The sequence below is a fragment of the Ochotona princeps genome, chromosome 5 (assembly GCF_030435755.1).
Source record: "Ochotona princeps isolate mOchPri1 chromosome 5, mOchPri1.hap1, whole genome shotgun sequence".
NCBI lineage: Eukaryota > Metazoa > Chordata > Mammalia > Lagomorpha > Ochotonidae > Ochotona > Ochotona princeps.
The window spans coordinates 35053209-35073308 of NC_080836.1; the positions used below are offsets into that span (position 1 = coordinate 35053209).

A 20100-nucleotide genomic window follows, 5' to 3' on the forward strand; every position below is an offset into this window, starting at 1 on the left:
TATCTCCCTCTTGCTTCTTTCTTCTCTTTGCCACACTCCCACCATAAGTACAGAGAAAAACAAACTTGAACTACACAAATTGTTCTGAATAATTGTAACTGGACCTGAAAGAGGACATAAAATTTGTATGCATAAATTTGTGGGAGGTCTCCATGCCTAGAGAGAAGAACTGCTGTTAGAAGCCAGTTTTGGAGGTCAGTGCTGTGGTATAGCACATAAAGCAGTCACCTGCAGCACTAGCATCCCATATGGTCACTGGTTCAAGCCCCAGTTCTTCCACTTCTGATCCAGTTCCTTGCTGATAGTTTGGGAAAGCAGTGGAGAATGGTAAGTCTTTGGGCCACTACATCCATGTGGGAGACCTGGAGGAGGCGCCAGGACCCTAGCTTTGGATAAGCTCAGTTCCAGCTGTTCATCACTTGGAGAGTGAACCAGCAATAGAAGATCTCTCTTTCTTCCTTTCTCTAACTCTGACTTTCAAATAATTTTTTTAGTAAGATTTCTCAGAGTCCGGTGGGGTGGTATAGTGGCTTAACTCCTTGCCTTGAACATGCCAGGATCCTATATGGGCGCCAATTCTAATCCTGGCAGTCCTGCTTCCCATCCAGCTCCCTGCTTGCGGCCTGGGAAAGCAGTCGAGGATGGCCCAAAGCCTTGGCACTCTGCACCTGCGTGGGAGACCCAGAAGAGGCTTCTGGCTCCTAGCTTTGGATTGGCACAGATCCGGCCATTGTGCTCACTTGGGGAGTGAATCATCAGATGGAAGATCTTACTGTCTCTTCTCCTTGTTCTATATGACTTTTCAATAAAAATAAAAATAACTCTTTAAAAAAAAAAAGATTTCTCTTTTTTTCCATCAGAAGCCAGGAACCAGTATCCTCTTCCTGGTCTCCCACATGGATAAAGGGTTCCAAAACTTGGGGCTTTCGTCGACAGCTTTCTCAGGCCACAAGCAGGGAGCTGGATGGGAAGCGGAGCTTCAGGATTAGAATCGGCCCCCATGTTGGATCCTGGCACATGCAAGGCAAGGACTTTTAGCCACTAGGCTACCACACTGGGCCCAGAAGATTTCTACACTTTCCTTAATGTCAAAGTGTCAGTATTGGTAGACTCTAAAAGTTAAATATTGTAAAAACTAAAGATATGTAAGAAAGGCCAGTTTTGTGTCAAGTTCTGGGAAGGAGAAAAATATTTGTTCCCTAAGGAAATTCTACAAGCAAAGACAGGCCAAAGCTGCAGAGACTGGCTTCACAGAATATGGGTGACACAGGGCACAGGAAGAGCCACTCCAAGGCCCCAGGTTAAGGATATGTGATGCATAGCTGGTCTGGGGTGTCCAAGAGCAAGGCACTGAAAAAAGCATCTTGGTTCACAGGAAGTAGCACTGTTCTCACAATGCAAGGTACAGGACTTGAGCAGCCTCTTGCTCCCTCGAAGGCTGTGATGGCAGAACCGTGAGCACCCATGACACTCGGCTTGGACTCAGAGAAGAGGTGAGGGACCAGGTACCGGGGGCCTGTACCTGCAGGCCAAATGTGAGTGGCATGGTTATCTCACACCTGCCTCTCTGCTCCTCCTTCCTCTTGTCCTACAGGATACATCAGTGGTAATATCTGCTCAGACCCGCAGGCTGTGAGCCTGGAGATTGCAGATGACCCAGAGAACAGATGCCAGCCAGGGCAGGGCCAGACAAGGAGGCCTAGAGCCATATTTCAGACCTCTAGCAAAAAGAAGATTCAAGAGTGGTTCTGGAGCCAGTACAATGGTTTAATTGGCTAATCCTCCACCTGCAAGTGCAGCATCCCAAAAGGACACCAGTTCATGCCCCAGCTGTCTCGCTTCTCATCCAGCTCCTTGCTTATGGCCTAGGGAAGCAGTGGAATTACCCATCGCCTTGGGATCCTACACCCGCATGGGTGACCCAGAAGAAGCTCATGGCTCCGATCAGTTCAGGAAGAGGGATGGAGGATCCAGGCCTTGGGAGGAGGAGTCCTGCTCTGGTACACCTGCAGCTGCCACCCAAGCAGCACAGGCAGAGGAGAGGAGGATTCAGAGAACCCAGGGACCTCTATTAGGGAGCCTTGTGGACAGCCTTCTTGTGTGGGCCTCTTTTTGATGCCAAAACGAGCCTACCTGTAAGGAGGAAGTCAAACAGCAATGATGTATGAATGAGAAGAGCCTCCTAAGACTCCTGGGAACATTAAATTTTTAAAATAGACAGTTCATTAACCCAAATCATCATTAAACTGTTCAAATTTCAGACAGTGGAGGAAGAAGGAAAGGAGTGTGCACTCAGGACCAGGCAGCACAATCTCCCTGCGACTCCCCATCCTGAAGGTCCAGGGTGGTCCCCACAGCTCCTCCTGCATCCTCAAGCTTGTTCCCTCCTCAGCCTGAGAATGCTTAGCTCCTTCCCCACCCAAGGCCTGGCTTTTTGTGGCTGTTGTTTTAACAAAGCCCCAGATGTGGGTAATGGCAGGTCATGGGGATCATTTGCGTTTCCTTACAGGACAAATTTTTACAAGGTTTTCCTGCCTGCTTTGTATTTTTAAGTAACTGCCATACCTATGGGAAAAAAAAGCCAAACATACAGTGAATGAAAGTACTTAATACCACTAAACTGGATGCTTAAAACTGGTTCCATGATCCATTTTGTTACTTTGATTGTACCACAAAGAAAACTCTAGGTTTTCTAAAAACACATCAATGTCTCCGCCCAGAAAAAAAAAACTCTTCTTTTATGTAGAAATATTAGTTCTACAAAATAGTCGGAGGTAGGTTTTGGCATGATGGTTAAGATACTCCTTGGGATAACGCATCCCATATCAGAGTACCTGGGTGTGAATTCAGCCTCTGCTTCAGATCCCAGTTTCCTAATAATGTGTACCCAGAGAGGCAGTGATGATGGTTCAAGCAGCTGGGTCCCTGCCACCCTCGTGGGAAACCCAGATGGACTGCTGGGAGCCCGGTCCAGTCCTGGCAGTAGCAGGCATTGCAGGAGTGGACCAGCAGATGGAAGCCGTCTCTCTGCCTTTCCAATAAATGAAAAAAAAAGAAAGAAAGAAAGAAAGAAAGAAAGAAAGAAAGAAAGAAAGAAAGAAAGAAATGTAAACTTAATGCTTGGAAATATAACACATGCTGAGAGTCTCAACTAATTACACAGACAGTAGTTTTAGCAATAACCATGGTGCACGTGACTCTTACAAAGCCAATCTGGCATTACTTTTAAAAAGATATAGTTTAATCTCAAAACAAATATTCATTATCTTAAAGTACATGGATATGACAACCAAAGCCAAGTGAGAAACTGAGCCTTCCCTACCAGAGTCCCTAACAGAGAACACAGGAATAAAACACGTCCCCAAATGAAATCACCCTTCCAGCTTTCTGAAATTAGCCAAGAATGTTTGCAGCTGACCTATTTCTCTCTCACACGACTGTGTTGATAATTGACTTTTGTCCCCAAGGGAAGTGCTCAAATATAATTGAGCAGCACCTGTCATAGAGAATCCGCTTTATATACCCAATAATTCCCATAAATATTGCACTTAACTTGGGACTCAAGTGCTCTGCTTTCTCCTTAATTGTGTTTCTCAAGGAAGAAATATTACAGCTACCAAAACTGAGTTATTATAAACACCTAGAGAAAATAAAAGCATTCTGAACTGTAACTACCCAACATGCTGCTGTTCCTAAGAATTTTCAGAAACGAGAGCCATAATCACTTACTTTGCTCACTTTCCTTTAATGCTATCTGTCACATCTTATTATGGAAATGTCCTTTCTACAGACGGCAGATGCCCCCCTCTACTCCCCCTGCAGCTTCCTTCAATCCTGATGACAACAAGGCATGGGTCAGGGGTTTTAGTTTCATGCAAGTCAAATAGTTTTGTCCAATAAACATTCAGCTTGATGACCTAAGGTTGCAGTTCTAAAATGAATGCAAGTGTGGGGCCGGCTGGCTTTGAGCTGCAGGCAGCTTAGCTGCCCCCTGCGATGCTTGCATCCCAGTTCAGAGTGCTGCTTTAAGTCTGGATGCTCTGCTTCTCATCCAGCTCCTTGTTTAATGTACCTGGGAAAGCAGGAGAAGACGGCCGAGTGCCTGAACCGCCGCCCACATGTGAGACCAGGCTGGAGATCCCGGCCCCAGGCTTTGGCAGGGCCCAGTCCCAGCGTCATGTCCATTCGGAAAATGAAAGAGTAGACAGAAGATCGATCTCTCGCTCTCTCACTACCTCTCCCACCCTCACCATTACTCTGCCTTTCAAATAAAGAAAATCAATCTGAAAAATGGTAAGTAAACAAATACCAATATGATCCTCCACATTACACCAACAAGGTAACATCTATATGTTTAGAAGAGAAACTATACAACCAAAACCACTCAGGTGGATGTGCAGAGCACAGCCAGAAAAAAAAAATCTGAAGCCAGTCACAAAAAGCCACATATGGTATGACTACATTTACATAAAATGTCCAGACTAGACAAGTCTATCATGACAGAGAGTAGAGAAGTAGCTGGCCAAGGAGCAGGGTGTAGGGACGAGGCTGGAGAACAGCTACTTAAGTTTCATTTTGGACTGACAAAAATGTTAGATTAGAGTGACAGCAAGAGTGCAGCACTTGGGCCTGGCGCAGTAGCCTAGCAGCTAGGGTCCTTGCCTAGCATGTGCCGGGATTCCATATGGCCACCAGTTCTAACTCCAGTGGTCCCACTTCCCATACAGCTCCCTGCTTGTGGCCTTGGAAAGCAGTCGAGGATGGCCCAAGACCTTGGGACCCTACAAGAGAGATCGCGAAGAAGCTCCTGGCTTCGGATTGGCACAGCTTCGGTTGTTGTGGTCACTTGGGGAGTGAATCAACAAACAAAAGATCTTCCTCTCTGACTCTCCTCCTCTCCATATATCTGACTTTCCTATAAAAATATAATAAATCTTTTTTTTAAAAGAGTGCAGCATCTCCGTGTCTGACAGAGATCTTTTGCTTTCTGTTTAGCGCGCGCGCACACACACACACACACCCCAACAGCAACTAGGGAGCATTCTAGCAATTACAGTGGTCAGTGTACCTACCCACTTGCTTGATGCTCAACCAAAACCAGTATTTTATATTTTAGTAATAGCACTGGGTCAATTAAAACCAAAGTAGAGGGTATGTATTATGGCACAGTGGGTTAAGCCCCTACATGGAAGGCCGGCATCCTACATCTGAGTGAGTGCCCATTCAAGTTCCAGCTACTTCACCCCCCAACCAGCTACCTGCTGACGCATCCCAGGAGACAGCAGATGGCAGCTCAAGTATTGGGGTCCTTGCTACCACTGTAGGAGACAGAGGGCATTCTGACCTTTGGGCTTCAGACTAGCCCATTCTAAGTACTGCAAGCATTTGGGGGAGTGAATCAGTGCCTCAACAATCTGTCTACCCTCCCCCTCCCCTGCCTTTTAAGTAGATGAAAAATAAAGATTAAAAAGAAGATAGATGGGGATGATCAATTTTTCCATACAGCTACTATACATTCTCATTTCTCCTGGGTTTTCCATGTGCTTAAAAAAATTTTTTTTTCCCATAAGGAGTTTTAAAATCGCACGATAGATGGTGTCAATGAACACTACAAGTTTTCCACTTTCAGTGACTGACTACCAGAAAAATGCATCTTCTTGTCAAGTTCATTTTTCACGAAGTATTTCCTCCTCACACAAATACTACCAATTAGCGGCAAGGATGAATAAAGATAGGTGCACCAGCAAGGCTATCAAATCACAAATAAGGGAGACAGGACTTGCCATCCATGTGACAAGTGACGCTCGGGGAAGATTCAGCAGTTTGTGACGTAAGTATAAAGCCCTTGTTGAATTAAAGCTTTCAGGATATAAATTACAAATAAAGAACGACATCCCTTCAGATTCAAGTAGTTACCTCTGCTCTATGCATGTGTTAAAAAAATAGCACCATGTGCATTCAACTTAAAACAAGAAACTGTCATCAAGGAATTTCAAAGCATTGTTGATATTCAAGCCAGGTGTTACTCATAACCTGTCTTATCTGATTTTTTTTTAAAGATTTTATTATTATTGGAAAGCCGGATGTACACAGAGGAGGAGAGACAGAGAGGAAGATCTTCCATCCGATATTTCACTCCTCAAGTGAACCGCAACGGGCCAGTACGCGCCCATCCGGAGCCGGGAACCAGGAACCTCCTCCGGGTCTCCCACATGGGTGCAGGGTCCCAAAGCCCTGGGCCGTCCTAGACTGCCTTCCCAGGCCACAAGCAGAGAGCTGGATGGGAAGTGGAGCTGCCGGGATTAGAACCGGCGCCCATATGGGATCCCGGGGCTTTCAAGGCGAGGACTTTAGCCGTTAGGCCACGCCGCCGGGCCCTGTCTTATCTGATTTTTATTCATTCATTTATTCATTCATTCATTGAAAAGGCACAAAGAGAAAGACTGTCCATTTGCTGACTCACTTTCCCAAATGCCCACAACAGCTTGCCCTGGGTCAGCTCAAAACTAGGCAATGCACTTGGGTCTCCCATTGGGGCCTCCCCAGGTGGATCTCCCATGTCGGTGGCAGGAACCCAAGTGTTTGGGCCATCCTCCACTGCCTCAAAGGTGCGTGAGCAGGTGGCTGGATCAGAAGCAGAGCAACGAGGACTTGAACTGGCACTTTCATACGGGATACAGGCCACCCAGGGAGAAGTTGAACGACTGTCTGATACCGACCGCAGGGAGCTCTCTTTCTGAAAGCAGGCTGTCACCACACTTGGCCTGTCATGATTGTCACTTGAGAGCACGGCCCTGTTTCTCTTCACCTGAAGTCTATAATTAGGCTTTTGCACTAATGATGCCTTCTGTTTCCTGTGCTCCACCCCCAAGTCCCCATCACTTTTCCCTAGTACACATGGTTCAAATGCAGCCAGCATCCACAGAGAAAATGCTTGTGTGCCACACAGCATTCAACAGAAATGAGGAGGGCCTACCCCAGCACACCCAGCAGCCACCCAGCTCAGAGGATGGACATTTTAGATACCTATAACCCGTTCTCAGCATGCACATCCCGGCTGGAAAGCAGCTCAGATGAAGATGATGCAAGCAGAGAAGAGGTGGCTGCCACTCCAGAACATGGTCCAATTCAGAATGCTACTGGAGAACAGGCAGAGGCCAAACAGAGCTCCAGATCAGAATGGGGTCTGCATGGCCAGCTCCCACCACATCCAAGGACAGCTGGTAGCATCCTCAAGGACACTCAGCGAGTTGCAAGCTGCCCACCCTGGTTACGGCTGTGCCCTGCCCTGAGTGAGAAAGGGGTAGACTCTGGGAATGAGGACCAACTTGGACACTGCCCTGAGCACAGCTAGAGAAGATGGGTCAGGACCAAACATCACAGCCCCAGACAAACCTACTGAGTTAGCCGACACCACGAGGGGACAGACTGGTTGCTACCAGTAGTTCCACCCTGTAGTTTGATGAAACTACTTCCTCACAGAGGCAGTCTTTAATTTTCCACCTTGGTGAAGAATCAGTACATGCTCTGAGAGAACTAAGGCCAGCAAGTAGAGTCATTTCAAAATGCCAAAAACACAGCCAAGGTCATTTCCAGCTTTGGTTTCCACACAGCTTCCCGTAATTATCTAGAAAGGTTAAAACCTGAAACAGAATTTAAACTTTAATGTAATTGTACCATCCTAAACAGAAGGTTAAAGAGTGTTTTACAGAAGCAAAATCTAGGGAACTTTGGGGCCCAGACGAGAGATCGAGACTGAGGTAAAACTGACTACATACTGGTTTAGCTGCCTCATCATTCCAGTTTTCATCAGGAGCTTGTAACCTCAGCCCAATGAGTGCAAGCCCAAAGCCGCAACAGAGCTGAGTTTGCCAAGACAGGGGAGAGTCCTTGAAGATCTCGATCTGAGAAGATTCACCCTCCCAAAACATTCACAAAGGAAATGAGTATGCACTTTTGCGCCAAGTTCATTGTAACTGTATTCCATTTAGCCAGCAAACGGCACTGAGGAGCTAGGGGAAAACACCCATCTGTGCTGGCTTCTAGGGTCCAAAACATAAACATGGTTCACCCAGTTCCGTCCCGCCTTCCCTCAAACCTACTCTTCCCCACTCCGGCTCGCCACCCACTCGGCTTTCAGCTGGTTCAGCCAGCCAAGGGGCTGAGAAGAGCCTGCAGCCTAGGAGGAAGGGAGATGCCAGGTTACTTCGCCTTTCTGTTGACTTCCACAGGCTCCTCTGACAGAGGCGGCCCCCCATCGTATCTTTCACACCCACCAAACTGGATCCCTGTGGTCCAGCTCCTGCCACCTGACTTCAGTTATCCTACCCTGGCCCTTCTAGCCAAGAGGTAACAGTGGCTTCCTGCTGTGACCAACCTCTGGGTTTAGTTTCTACACCAGAGGTAGGGACTTTTGTTCTGCCAAGGGCCATGTGAATATTTATAACATCATCTGCAAGCCATACAAAATTACCAAAGTAAAAATTAGCCTGTTACAGATTCATTGACTTTCAAATCCCGCTTGTGGTTGCCTTGCCAGGGCAAGACCAAATGATTTCACCTGTCCCTCTGGTCAGATGCTTCTCACTTTTGCCCAAGCTTTCCAGTCACCTGCTTAATCCATTTCTCTATATTAAAGCCCCTCGGTTATAAAAGCTCAAATAGTTACATTAGACTGATTAGAGTCTGGTTGATATGCTGACTTATTTAAGTAGGTAAATAAAGATACAAATAATTACCGACAAGAACCATGAATCATATAAACATCCTATTCATGATAGAACTGAGAAAAAAAATACAAAACTGGGTCTCCAGATTCTCCGACACCAGCAGTCACACAGATAAAGAACGTTCAGAGATACAATGCAATACGCAGCCCTACTTGCAAATCAAGGTTTGACTCCCAATGAAGCTGTTGGACATATCTAGACAATGGGATGCTGGACTACCTGACATTGTCTATGCCAGCAATTACAGGGCATACTTAAATAACAGTGATGGAATTACAACTCCTTATGAAGGACTATATTACTGTAACAATATGGAGAAAGTTCAGGGGGTGGGAATTTGGCAGGAGTGTGAAAAATCCCTGACCCTACGGGATTGTACCATAAAATTTTGAATTAAAAATAAAAATTATAAAAACAAAAAAATTTTTAAATCAGAAAACAAACAAAAAAAAAACACAGGCTCTCGGAGGAGTAAATTCCACATGTGCTTTCATGCAGCTACACCTATCAGAATTTTATTCAGAGCTCAAGTATGTTGTGATGGGAAAAAAAAACTCATGGGATTCAAGTCAGAATCAGCTGTGCCAGCCCCAGCACCCTCTATTCATGCAACCCGAGCCTATCTTTCAGCCTCTGCAAATGAGAGACCGAAGTGCTTTCTTTTTGCAATCTCCTCCTTTTCTACAATTCTACAACTCTTAAGTATCTAGATAAATTTGGCATAAATACATGCCCTCAGCAGTTGATTATTCTTACAGATATAATTAAGCATACACCTTCTGTTAGCAAACTCTCTTAGCATCAGAGAAACACGTATAAAACCGGTGCTCAAATTGTAACCCAAAGGGTCTGGTGCAATGGTTCAATTGGCTAATCCTACCCTTGGAAGCACTAGGATCCCATATAAGTACATGTCCCAGCTGCTCCACTTCCCATTCAGGCCCCTGCTTGTGACCTGGCGAAGCAACAGAGGATGGCCCAATGCCTTTGGATCATGCACCCATTTAGCAGATCCAGAAGAGGCTTCTGGCTTCAGATCAGCTCAGCTCTGGCCATTGCGGCCATCTGGGGAGTGAACCAGCAGACGGAAGATTTTTCTCATCTCTCCTTCTCTATAAATCCTTCCAGTAAAAATAAATAAATCTTTAAAAAAACTAATAAATTAGGGCCCAGTGCTGTAGCCTAATGGCTAAAGTCCTCACCATGCAAGCGCCGGGACTCCCATATAGGTGTAAATTCTAATCCTGGTAGCCCCGCTTCCTTTCCAGCTCCCTGCCTGTGGCCTGGGAAAGTAGTCGAGGGCAGCCCAAAACCTTGGAACCCTGCACCCGCTTGGGAGACCTGGAAGAAACTCCTGGCTCCTGGCTCCTGGCTCCTGGCTTTGGATCGGCTCAGCTCTGGCCTTACGGCCACTTGGGGAGTGAATCAACAAAGATCTTCCTCTCTGTCTCTCCTCCTCTCTGTATATCTGACTTTCCAATAAAAATACAACAAATCTTTTAAAAATAAAGAAGTTCTAAGCCAACTTGATTTACTATAGCATCAACGTGATAGCTGAACCCTTATAACAAGAATCTCAGTAGTACACTTTCAAAAACCCAAGGTGCTCTAACACCAGTGAACCCCAGGGTGCTGCCACCTCACCGTCCCCTCCTCATGCTCTTTTGTGTATCAAATTGTGTGTCTTATTCTCCACCTAATTTTTTTCCTTGACTATTTGGGCTAATGTCTTAAACATTCCCATATCATCGCATGCAGGTCTACTTCATTTTTTCTTTTCATGGAAAAACGGTGCTGTATGCAAACCATTACTTAGTTTATCAGTCACTGAGTACCTGTTACTTCCAGTTTCTGTGTTCAATATGATGTCTGTAATGAGGCCTTAGCAGGTAATTTTATTGGACCAGGGAGCTCCTTTTTCTTCCTTTTTTTAAATAGACTTTTTTATTTACTTGAAAGAGTTACAGAGAGACAGATCTTCCACCCACTGGTTTATTCACTAAATGGCCACAATGGATGGGACTGGGCAAGGTTGAAATAAGGATCCTAGACTTCACTGGGTCTCCACATGTAGAAGTCAGGGGCCCACTTGGGGCCATCATGACTGCTTACCCAAGCACATGAGCAGGAAGGTGGAGCAGAAACTGAACAGCCAGGACTTGAACCAGTACCCACATAGAATGCCAGCATCACAGGCAACAGCTTAACTGGCAATACAGTGGCAACCTCTCCATTTCTCCTTAATGTACAGAATATTTACAATTTATGAAGGGGCCAGTGCTGTGTCACAGTGGGTGAAGCTACACTTGTGAGACCAGCACCCCAAAGCAGAATACCAGTTGGAGTCCCAGCTGTTATACTTTTGATCCAGCTCCCTACTACTGTGCCTAGGAAAGTAGTGGAGGACAGACCAAGTTCTTACGTCCCCATATGGGAGACCAAGATGGAGTTCTGGCTTTCACTTGATCTAAACCTAGCTGCTTCAGCCATCTGAATCAGTTGAATCAGCAAATGAGTCTCTCTCTCCCACCCTCTCACCTGCCTTTCAAATAAATACTAAATAAATCTTCATGAAAACCAAATGTATCAAGTATTTGCATTTACTGAAATAACATTTAAATTTATTATATGAACCGAATAATCTTTAAATCAAACACTGAGTTTGATAATTTCGCTTGTCACATGTTCTTTCATAATGTGATCTTTCACATTCCATCCAAATAGCATCTGTTTTCTTCCCGCCTTGCAACAGGCCAAGCCATTGGGCCTGTTGTGATTCAGAGATTGCAAGAAAAGTGATGTGGCACAGCTTCACAGCCTGGGGATTAGGAGAGCTGCAGCTCAGCCTCTCCTTGCTGCGGTGCTCCTTCCTGGAAGGCAGCCACCATATTACCAGGAAGCTCAAGCAACCGTGCTGAGAAGCCCAGGAGGAGGAAAGCCGAGCCTTCTGTCAAGTGCTGTGGCTGAGTTCTCAATGAGCAGCCAGCTCTACCTGTTAACCACATGTGAGAGCCTATCCTGCACCTTCTGGCCAGTACACTGGATGCCCAGAAAAAGATCCCCTGAAGCTGAGACGCTGCTTGCTCAGCCCACACAAATACACACTGTTGTTCTAAGCCACCAATTCTAGGGAAGTTTACCATGAGGTGACTTCTCTCCACTGCATAAAGCATTTCATTCTGGAGCACAGCATCATTCCTAAAATAGATCTCATTAGTCCTCTACCCATCCCCTCCTTCCTTCACTCAAATAAATATGTGTCACTCAGACTGAGAGAAGATCAAATGCAGACATGTCCCTGCCTCATGAAATTCATGATCTGGACGGGGAGACAAACACCAACAGAGAAATCCAAGTATGTGTTAAATTATAACACTGTGGGAGCACCAGGCACTCTGGGCCCCTGGCTGAGGAACGGACCTCAACAGCAAGGTCAGAGAAAGAGGTGAAGACTCAGCTCTTAGATCTTAATGATTAAAGGTTAATTAGACAGAGGGGAGAGTAAGAGCCCTCCACCAGGGCTAAGAGATCACCGCTCCACAGCCCTTGTCATGCTCCAGTCCTCCCAACAGAAACTTAGCAAGAAATCCTCCTGCCCACTCCACCTGGATCAGGCTTTCTTCCATCCTCAGTAGGAAGAGGACTAATCTGGAATATTCTGCCTTACACATTCTGAGTGCAACGACATACCCATGGCTATCGGAACACTCAGGGCACATGTCTAGCTACTCTTCACTATATAATTTGCATACACCTCTGTCCCCACAACTAGACTATAACATCTGAGTACAGGGGTTGCATCTCGTTCATCTGCATGTCTCTCTTCTCCCCCACCCCAACACACACACACAAATAAGCCAACACAGTGCTGGACACCTAGTAAACACCAGTGTTCGCTAAAAGTTTAAAAGCAGGAATGTAGAACGCATTCATAAGTAGCCTCTCTCCCGGGGATCTCCTGGGAGAATTTTCTATGGCCCCACCTGGAAAGCCAGTCCAAGGGTAGCCACGCTTTGAGGAAAGCCTTGCCCAAAAGCATCATTCCTTTCCAGCACCAGCCAATCTTGGAGTTGCCACCTCAGTCAAGAGCAGGAGCAATCAGCACGTCCAAGGTCTGCCTCTGAGCACTAAGAACATTTCTGGGTCACCCCTTGCTCTCTCTCCCTTTTCAGTAACGATGTATTAATCTTCTCACCTTTCCTCCCTGAAGCCACTTAGTGGCTCCCTGGATTCATTCCAAAACCTCCATCCTTGCCACCCCGTGGAGGCCAGTGATCTAGCCAACCAGGAAACAAGGTCAGAGCTGCCTGAGGGGCCTGTGGACAGCACTCAGAGCAGAGACAGGCTCCCTTTCTCACTCAGGCTGCTTATTTTGGGGCCAATGCAAATGTGTGCCTGGACACAAACCAACACTAACCCTTTTTTGGTTTTCTTTATCAGCTCAAAAGACAGAGGGTATTTCATTGAAGAAGTTTGCCAACTGCCCTTGGCCCTTCACCACTGGGTCAAGCATCCCCCATCTAACACAGCACACATGCCATTCTTTACTGAAGATTTTTCTTCCAGGTAACGTTGCTTTCATATGTCTCCCTGCTGTATTCTGCATGTGCGAAGTAACCCTGCACCACTGAGAAATATTACCAAGGAATTCCACCACTGCAACATCTCAAGACTTCAAAAACCAGAAAGTCACTGGCCATTCATTCTACAATGAGCTTCTATTAACACAGACAAATGTGGTGCTTCTTTGCTTTGGCATGTAGGTGGTAACTGGTCATTTTTATTCCAAAGACACAGAAATTCAATCTCAAATTTTCATTTTGCATCTCCTGCCTTGTAGCAATCTATATGATGCTGTTTATACAGGATCGTGTGTAAGAAAAATGCTTACAAACATTAGGTACTTTGTGTCAAAAAATGAGATTGTGATGTTACAATTCCTGAATTTAAACTGGATCATTTTATCAAACCAATGAATCCCCGTTTCAGAATATTCCATACAACATATTTTAAAAATCAACTTACATCCAAAATTAGTATGTATTGATAGTTACACTTCTAAGCCAGCACACAGCAGCACGATTTACAAAAACTTCTATTATTTGAGTCACTTACAGCATAAACCGAGGGCAGCAAGAAAACATCAGAAAGAACACTGTTCTGTTTGTGTGTGGAAACATACAGCAGGGATGGTGCAGATTAAAGTTTTAGTTCAGCAGTTTGAAGAACAAACTGCTATGTAATTAGAATTTTCAAGAATTTACAACAAATAAGTACTACCAAAAATAGGCACCTGCACAGCAAGACCTCCAACAGTGTAACTCAGAAATGTTTAAATCTGAACAATGTCTCTGCGTTATTAAATACACAACCAAGGCCTTGCCAAGGGGCTGGAGCCTATTTTGAGAATGAACCCAGAGTCCAACATTTATTCCTCCTAAGAGCAGACACGCTGCGTGCTCACTGAATCAAGCAGCAGTAATAACTCCGGGTCCTGCACAAGCAGGAATTCTGCACAAAGTATACAATCCAAACATGCTTTTTGGACCCCAGAGAAGTCCGATCCTCTGAGCTGAACGCTCATTCCTTGGACAAGCTGTTTCAGGTGATAACCATCACTAGAGAAACACACCACCACACCTGCAGTCCCACGTTAAACACGCAAGGATCTGAATGACCTGCAGGGAAGGAAATCACTCAAGGTCACCCCAGCAACCCAGGGCAGAACCTGCGACTTGCCAGGTCACCCCAAATGCACACGCGCGCGCGCGCACGCACACACACACACACACACACACACACACACACGGCTTTCCAAGATCTCTTCACCAGGCGCTAGAGGGGCTTCTACCTACAGCAAGAAAACTCGGGACCAGTTTGCTGGATCAAGGCGAGAGGCACCACAGAAGTCCCAGCTTGCCCGCCATGCGGGTTACAAACAGCTGGCCCCAGCAACCATGCCGCAGGGAAGAAGAAAGCACCAAGAAAATAAACATCAACCACAAACCGCCCGGACTAGGGGAGCCCATGTGTGGCCTTCGCTTAACTTGATTTAACCAGGTCCAACCGCTTTTCCCTAATTAAGCGAAAATCCACACAGCGGTCCCAAAGTGAGACCAAACTTCCAGCTCCAAGTGGCTTTCCTCTGACGAAGCTCGAAGACCTTCAAACACAGCACAAAACCGAAAGACCCAACCCCCTCACCTGGCCCAACCCAGACCCCCTGCACCCGCAGATTCCTCTATTCCAAGGGCGGGGAGAGCCGCCCCAAAAGTGCACTATCCCCAGCTCTTCAGTTCAGCATCCAAGCCCAACCTCCCAGTCTCTGCTGACCCATATCCACTCACACACATCTCCCGAGATAGTGAGGAGACACCCGGACCCCAGGACTTCGAGGCTGCAGGAGTACTGACAGAAATTGGGGTGGGAGAGGACGCAGCCCGAACAGGCGCGCGCGGGACCAAGGACGCCAGTATCTGTGAGACTTTGGAACCCTGAAGCAGCGCGCTCGGGGTACAGGTACCGGCCCCGCAGCTCCCGCACCTGGGGACCTGCTCTGGGTCCCAGGACCCTCCGCACCGCTTGCCCAGTGGCGCGGACCCGCAGCCTACCTGTCTGAGGATGAAGCTAGTCGAAGTGGTGCTGCCATCGGATCTTTTCAACCTGCTCCTCCGGGTTGTGGTGCCTCGGGCCACCTGGACTCCACACGCGGGGGGCCAGAGAGAAGCCGGTGAGCGCCGCAACGTGGAACCACCGGACCCTCCCGGGACCCTCCCTCCCCGCCGCTACCCGGAGCTCGCACTCAAGTCCCTAAATCTACCTCCCGGAGCTCCCAAATACAGCCCCCGCCCCCACCCACTCCAAGCCTGGACGGCTGAAAAGATTTCCGGGAAGAGCAGCCCGAGAGCACCCACCACATCCATCAACAAAGACTCTGAGGGTGCGGGGTCCGAGTCCCCGGCATCGGCTGGGGGAGGCTACGGGCTCCGGAGCTGGAGCGCAGAGACCTGGACTACGTTGAGGAGGAGGAGGAGGAGGAGTCGAAGGAGGAGGAGCGGGAGGGGAAAGGGGCGCGGAGGAGGGAGGGGGAGCCGGGCCACCGACTCCCGGGACTGGAGGTTGGGGGGCGCCAGTCTGGCGCGAAGGCGGGGCGCTCCTGGGCGGCGAGGAGGCGGTACCTGCGAGGCGGGGGAGGGCGGCCCGTCCGCCGGCCCGTTCTTGGCGTAGGAGGAGGAGGACATGGCTCAGAGCCACCGCATGGTCCGCCCGTGCGCGTAGGACGGAGGGCGCACGGGCCCCGCAAGCCTGGCTGCGGGCGCAGTGTGGGGAGGAGGACGGCAGGACTTCCCCACCCGGCTGCCTGGCCCCGCGCCGGCTCCCGGGCTCCCCGCCCGCACTTCGTAGAGCGCGGCACCTTAAAGGGGCCGACTGCCGGGGCTCTGGGAGGGGGCTTCTCAGCTTCTCCTCTACTCCTAACCGACCAGGAGGAGCTGTCTCCAACCTAGAGAGCGCTTTACATCAGAGCTTGCCAAAAGGAAGGAAGGGCGGGGGCGGGGGGGGGGATCTAGGATGGGGGTGGGAGGATTAAAATAGTCTGCACAGTTTAAAATGAGACAAAGGTGGCACGGTTCATGAATCAGGACTTGGGGTGGGAAGCTGGTGCAGTGTGCCGGGAAGTGGGAAAGACCTAGTCGCGGGGCGGAGGCGTGCGAGCTGCCCTGGAATTTTAAAAGATCAAACCCCAGAGCCTGCCTTCCCCAGCAAAACGTGGTGTTGGGGGCACAGCTTTCTGCCCTTATAAGTGTTCTTCGGGCAACTCTAGCTGTAAATCAGTCACTCACTCACTCACACCCCTCTTGGGGAGAGAGCCAGTGCGCCAGTCTCTTTGGAGATGCAGCTCCGCTAAGTCCTAAGGAGTTTTGAAGGTCACATTACACCCGCTAAAGCGCACGAGTTGGCCACGTGCCTCCGCGGATGGCAGTTAGCGAAGGAGGGAACTCAACCTTTGCCTCGCCTCCTTGGCTTTCCTCCGGTAAACCCATTCAGAGATGAATTTTGAAATTACAGGAGGGTCAGGTGCTATGGCTCAATTGGCTAAGTCTCCCCCTGCCATTGCTCTCAGTTCCTGTCCTGGCAGCTCCACTTCCCATCCAGCTCTCTGCTTGTGGCCTGGGAAAGCAGCGGAGGGTGGCCCAAAGCCTGGGGACCCTGCACCCATGTGGGAATCCGGGAAAAAGCTCCTGGCACTTGATCAGCTCAGCTTTTGCCATTGTGGCCATTTGGGGAGTGAACCAGAGTGGAAAACCTCTTTCTCCATGTAAATCTGACTTTCCAATAAAAATAAATATTTTCTTTAAAAAAATGCATGGGGCCTTGTGCGGTAGCCTAGTGGCTTAAGTCCTCGCCTTGAACGTCCCAGGATCCCATAGGGGCACCACTTCTAATCCTGGCAGCCCCACTTCCCATCCAGCTCCCTGCTTGTGGCCTGGGAAAGCAGTCGAGGACGGCCCAAAGCCTTGGGACCCTGCACCCATGTGGGAGACTCAGAAGTCTCTGGATTCCTGGCTTTGGATGGGCTCAGCTCTGGCCCTTGCAGCAGCTTGAGGAGTGAATCATTGGACGGAAGATCTTCCTTTTTTTCTTTCTCTCCTCTCTCTTTCTATATATATGACTTTGCAATAAAAAAATAAATAACTCTTTTTAAAAAATAATAGTTGCCTTTTAAAAAAAGGAATAAAAATTTAAAATGCATGAAAAGCCAGGGACTGTGGAGAGGAGGAATTTGAAAGAATATAAGGGAAGAAAAACTGTGGATTCCAAAGGAGTTATTTCCCCGAGTCCATTGTTAAAATACACTTAATGTCTTCAATCACTAGATCAACCATCTTACCTTGCATTCTAACATTGTATTGATTAACTGATTTACAGAACAAATACTGTGTTTAAGAATCACTTGGCATTGATGTCCTTCTCCTCTACCAGGTACTTCCCCCCTTCCATTCCTACCCCCTTGGATTTAATTTAAGCAAAGCATAGGGTAGTGTTTTTGGATTTTAGTTAATCACTGGTCTCTACTTCTAGGCTCCCTTCTCCTGACCACCTCCCTGCCCCCTCCCCCGGCCCATGCATCTCCTTCCAATTGCACACTGCAGGAAATGGCATACTCCAAAACCTTATTTTGCCCACTTCACTTACCTAAAATATGGCCCCACAACCAAGCATCCCTGTGTTTTTATCACATCCACCTCCTTATGCAGCCAGCAGGCAGGTCCCCTCATTATTATCCACTAAGTGCACTCCCATTTCTGCACCTCTTCCTTGGAACACACCCCTGCCCAGCCTCCAAACCCCAGTAAGCCCTCCCTCCATGCACAGAACCCTGCACCCACCCTCCCCCACTCCCCACCCGCAGCACTCCAGTGCTGGAAAGTTCTTGTGCCCCTGAAAAACTGGAGCATTTATTCTCTGGGCATTTATTATAGGCTGCTTTGATTTCTTCCGTTTTGTGAAAACCTCCTGGTTTCCAAAATCAATTTTGAACTTCTTACTTCCTATTCCTAGACCTTACATATAGCAGATCCTCCTAAGGCTCACCAGGCTGTGGTATGTCTAACTAGGCAGAACTCCCTGCTGTAGTTACCACCAGCCCACTCTATTTTTAGTTCTGAGCTATTTTCATAGTTGACATATAATCAATATACATAGAATGAAATTTTTTTTTAGTTTTAAAGCAAGATTTATTAGAAAAGTTTGTATTTTCTGGTTTTCCTTTGCCTCAAGTCTCACTGATTTGAAATTATCAAAAAAAAAAAAAAAGGAAAAAAGGAATCTATAGTGGCACAACAGTATAAACTGAAAATGATCCTCTCTCTCCCTCCCTCTCTCTCTCTCTCCCTCCCTCTCTCTCTCTCTCTCACACACACACACACACACACACACACACACACATCAATCTCTGGAAACAGTCCTAAGAGTACAAAGCTATGAAGAAACATTTATGCAGGGAAACAACTGGAGCAGGCATTTGGCACAGTGGTTCAGTGCTGCGTGGAATGCCTGTGTGCCTGTGATAACCCACCTGCTGCAGATCCCAGCTTCCTGCTAATGCACACCCAACTAGGGCAGCCTGTGCTCTTGGCTTAGGTAGTTGCATTCCCGCCACCCAGGTGAGACACCAAAATGGAGTTCAGGATCCCAGCCAATGCTGTTGTGAGCATTTAGAGAGTAAACCATCAGATGGGAGGGATCGTCTCTCTGCCTTCCAAAAAGAAAAAAAAAAAAAGAGTCCAGTCTTTGAACTAAGGCCTGCTCCCTGCCTGTGAAACCAAGTCCATATCTGGGGCCTCAGACGCAGTGCTAGATCCCATAAGGTCCCAGTCTCCCAGCCTCCCGCCCTTAGCTGAAAGTTTCCTTGCCCTGCTTTTATGAATGCACGTCATTCACTTACTAAAATTAACTCCCAGCACTGAGGGAGTGGTACAGCTGGTCCCTAATCACGGGACCCTTGAGGTTATATATTTCCCTTTATAAATGATGTCTCTCTTCAGGGTTTCCTTTCTGGGAACTCCAAGCTGGGGGCAAAAAAGTAACTACCACCAGCATGTGGCCCACTTTGCCTCCATCAATATTCCCTAGATAACACAGCCTTGCTGTCCAATCCAACACAGGCCAAGGGCACCACCCACCAACACCTACACACTATTGAATTGTTACGGGGTGCGCACGAGATCATACCAGATATGTCTAAGGTTTTATTAACGAGTCTTTATTAAAAAGCTTGGTGATAATAGAACATACTAGAAATAGCAGATCACAAGTCCATATGGCAATCCAACCAATCATAATCCAACCAAACACAATCCAAAGGGGAACAAATGGTCATTACCCTTAAGTCCATCCGTTAAGCTGAAGACCTATGTCCCAGCTTCTCCAACAATATAAATTATCCTAAGAGCCATTCAACGAATAACCTGGACACACTTACAAAGCTGCAGACATTCACCTTTCCTTGGCTTCTCTGCCCACATTCCACTACTGCTAGGCCTCACCTCTCCTGGAACTCCTGATAGTACACAAACCAGAAACAATGTTAACATATCCATTGTCCCATCTAAGCAGTACACAGGGACCATGTAACAGAACATACTAAAATAACAGATCACAAGTCCAATCAAAGCAATATACAGGGACCATGCTCAGGGGATTACCTGTCCTGGATCAGCCAAGAGATGAGGTGCCAGAGTAACGGGAACATCTGACCAGAAAGAGAGTGAGCCCCTACTTCATGGGCCTTTTAAACGGGCTTATGAGGAGAGTGGTTACACAGCAGTGCAATACCGTCCCCTCTCAGTTGATAGATGAGTCACAGGTG

General features: G+C 47.5%; 1 protein-coding gene across 3 annotated transcripts in view; it reads right to left on the reverse strand.

Moving 5' to 3' along the window:
• CACNB4 (calcium voltage-gated channel auxiliary subunit beta 4) overlaps nucleotides 1-16213 on the reverse strand; it is a 269552-nt gene extending 253339 nt beyond the window's left edge. For 2 of the 3 annotated variants that reach the window (XM_004577170.3, XM_004577166.3), the window contains exons 1-2: nucleotides 15908-16213; nucleotides 15341-15424 (exon numbers count right to left, since the gene is read on the reverse strand). In XM_004577170.3, coding sequence (XP_004577227.1) covers nucleotides 15341-15424; nucleotides 15908-15970 — 147 coding nt within the window. In that variant the 5' untranslated portion in view covers nucleotides 15971-16213. Of the gene's footprint in view, nucleotides 1-15340; nucleotides 15425-15643; nucleotides 15779-15907 lie in introns of those variants that run through there. The other variant, XM_004577167.3, reaches the window with a different exon arrangement.
• Nucleotides 16214-20100: the final 3887 nt, after the last annotated feature.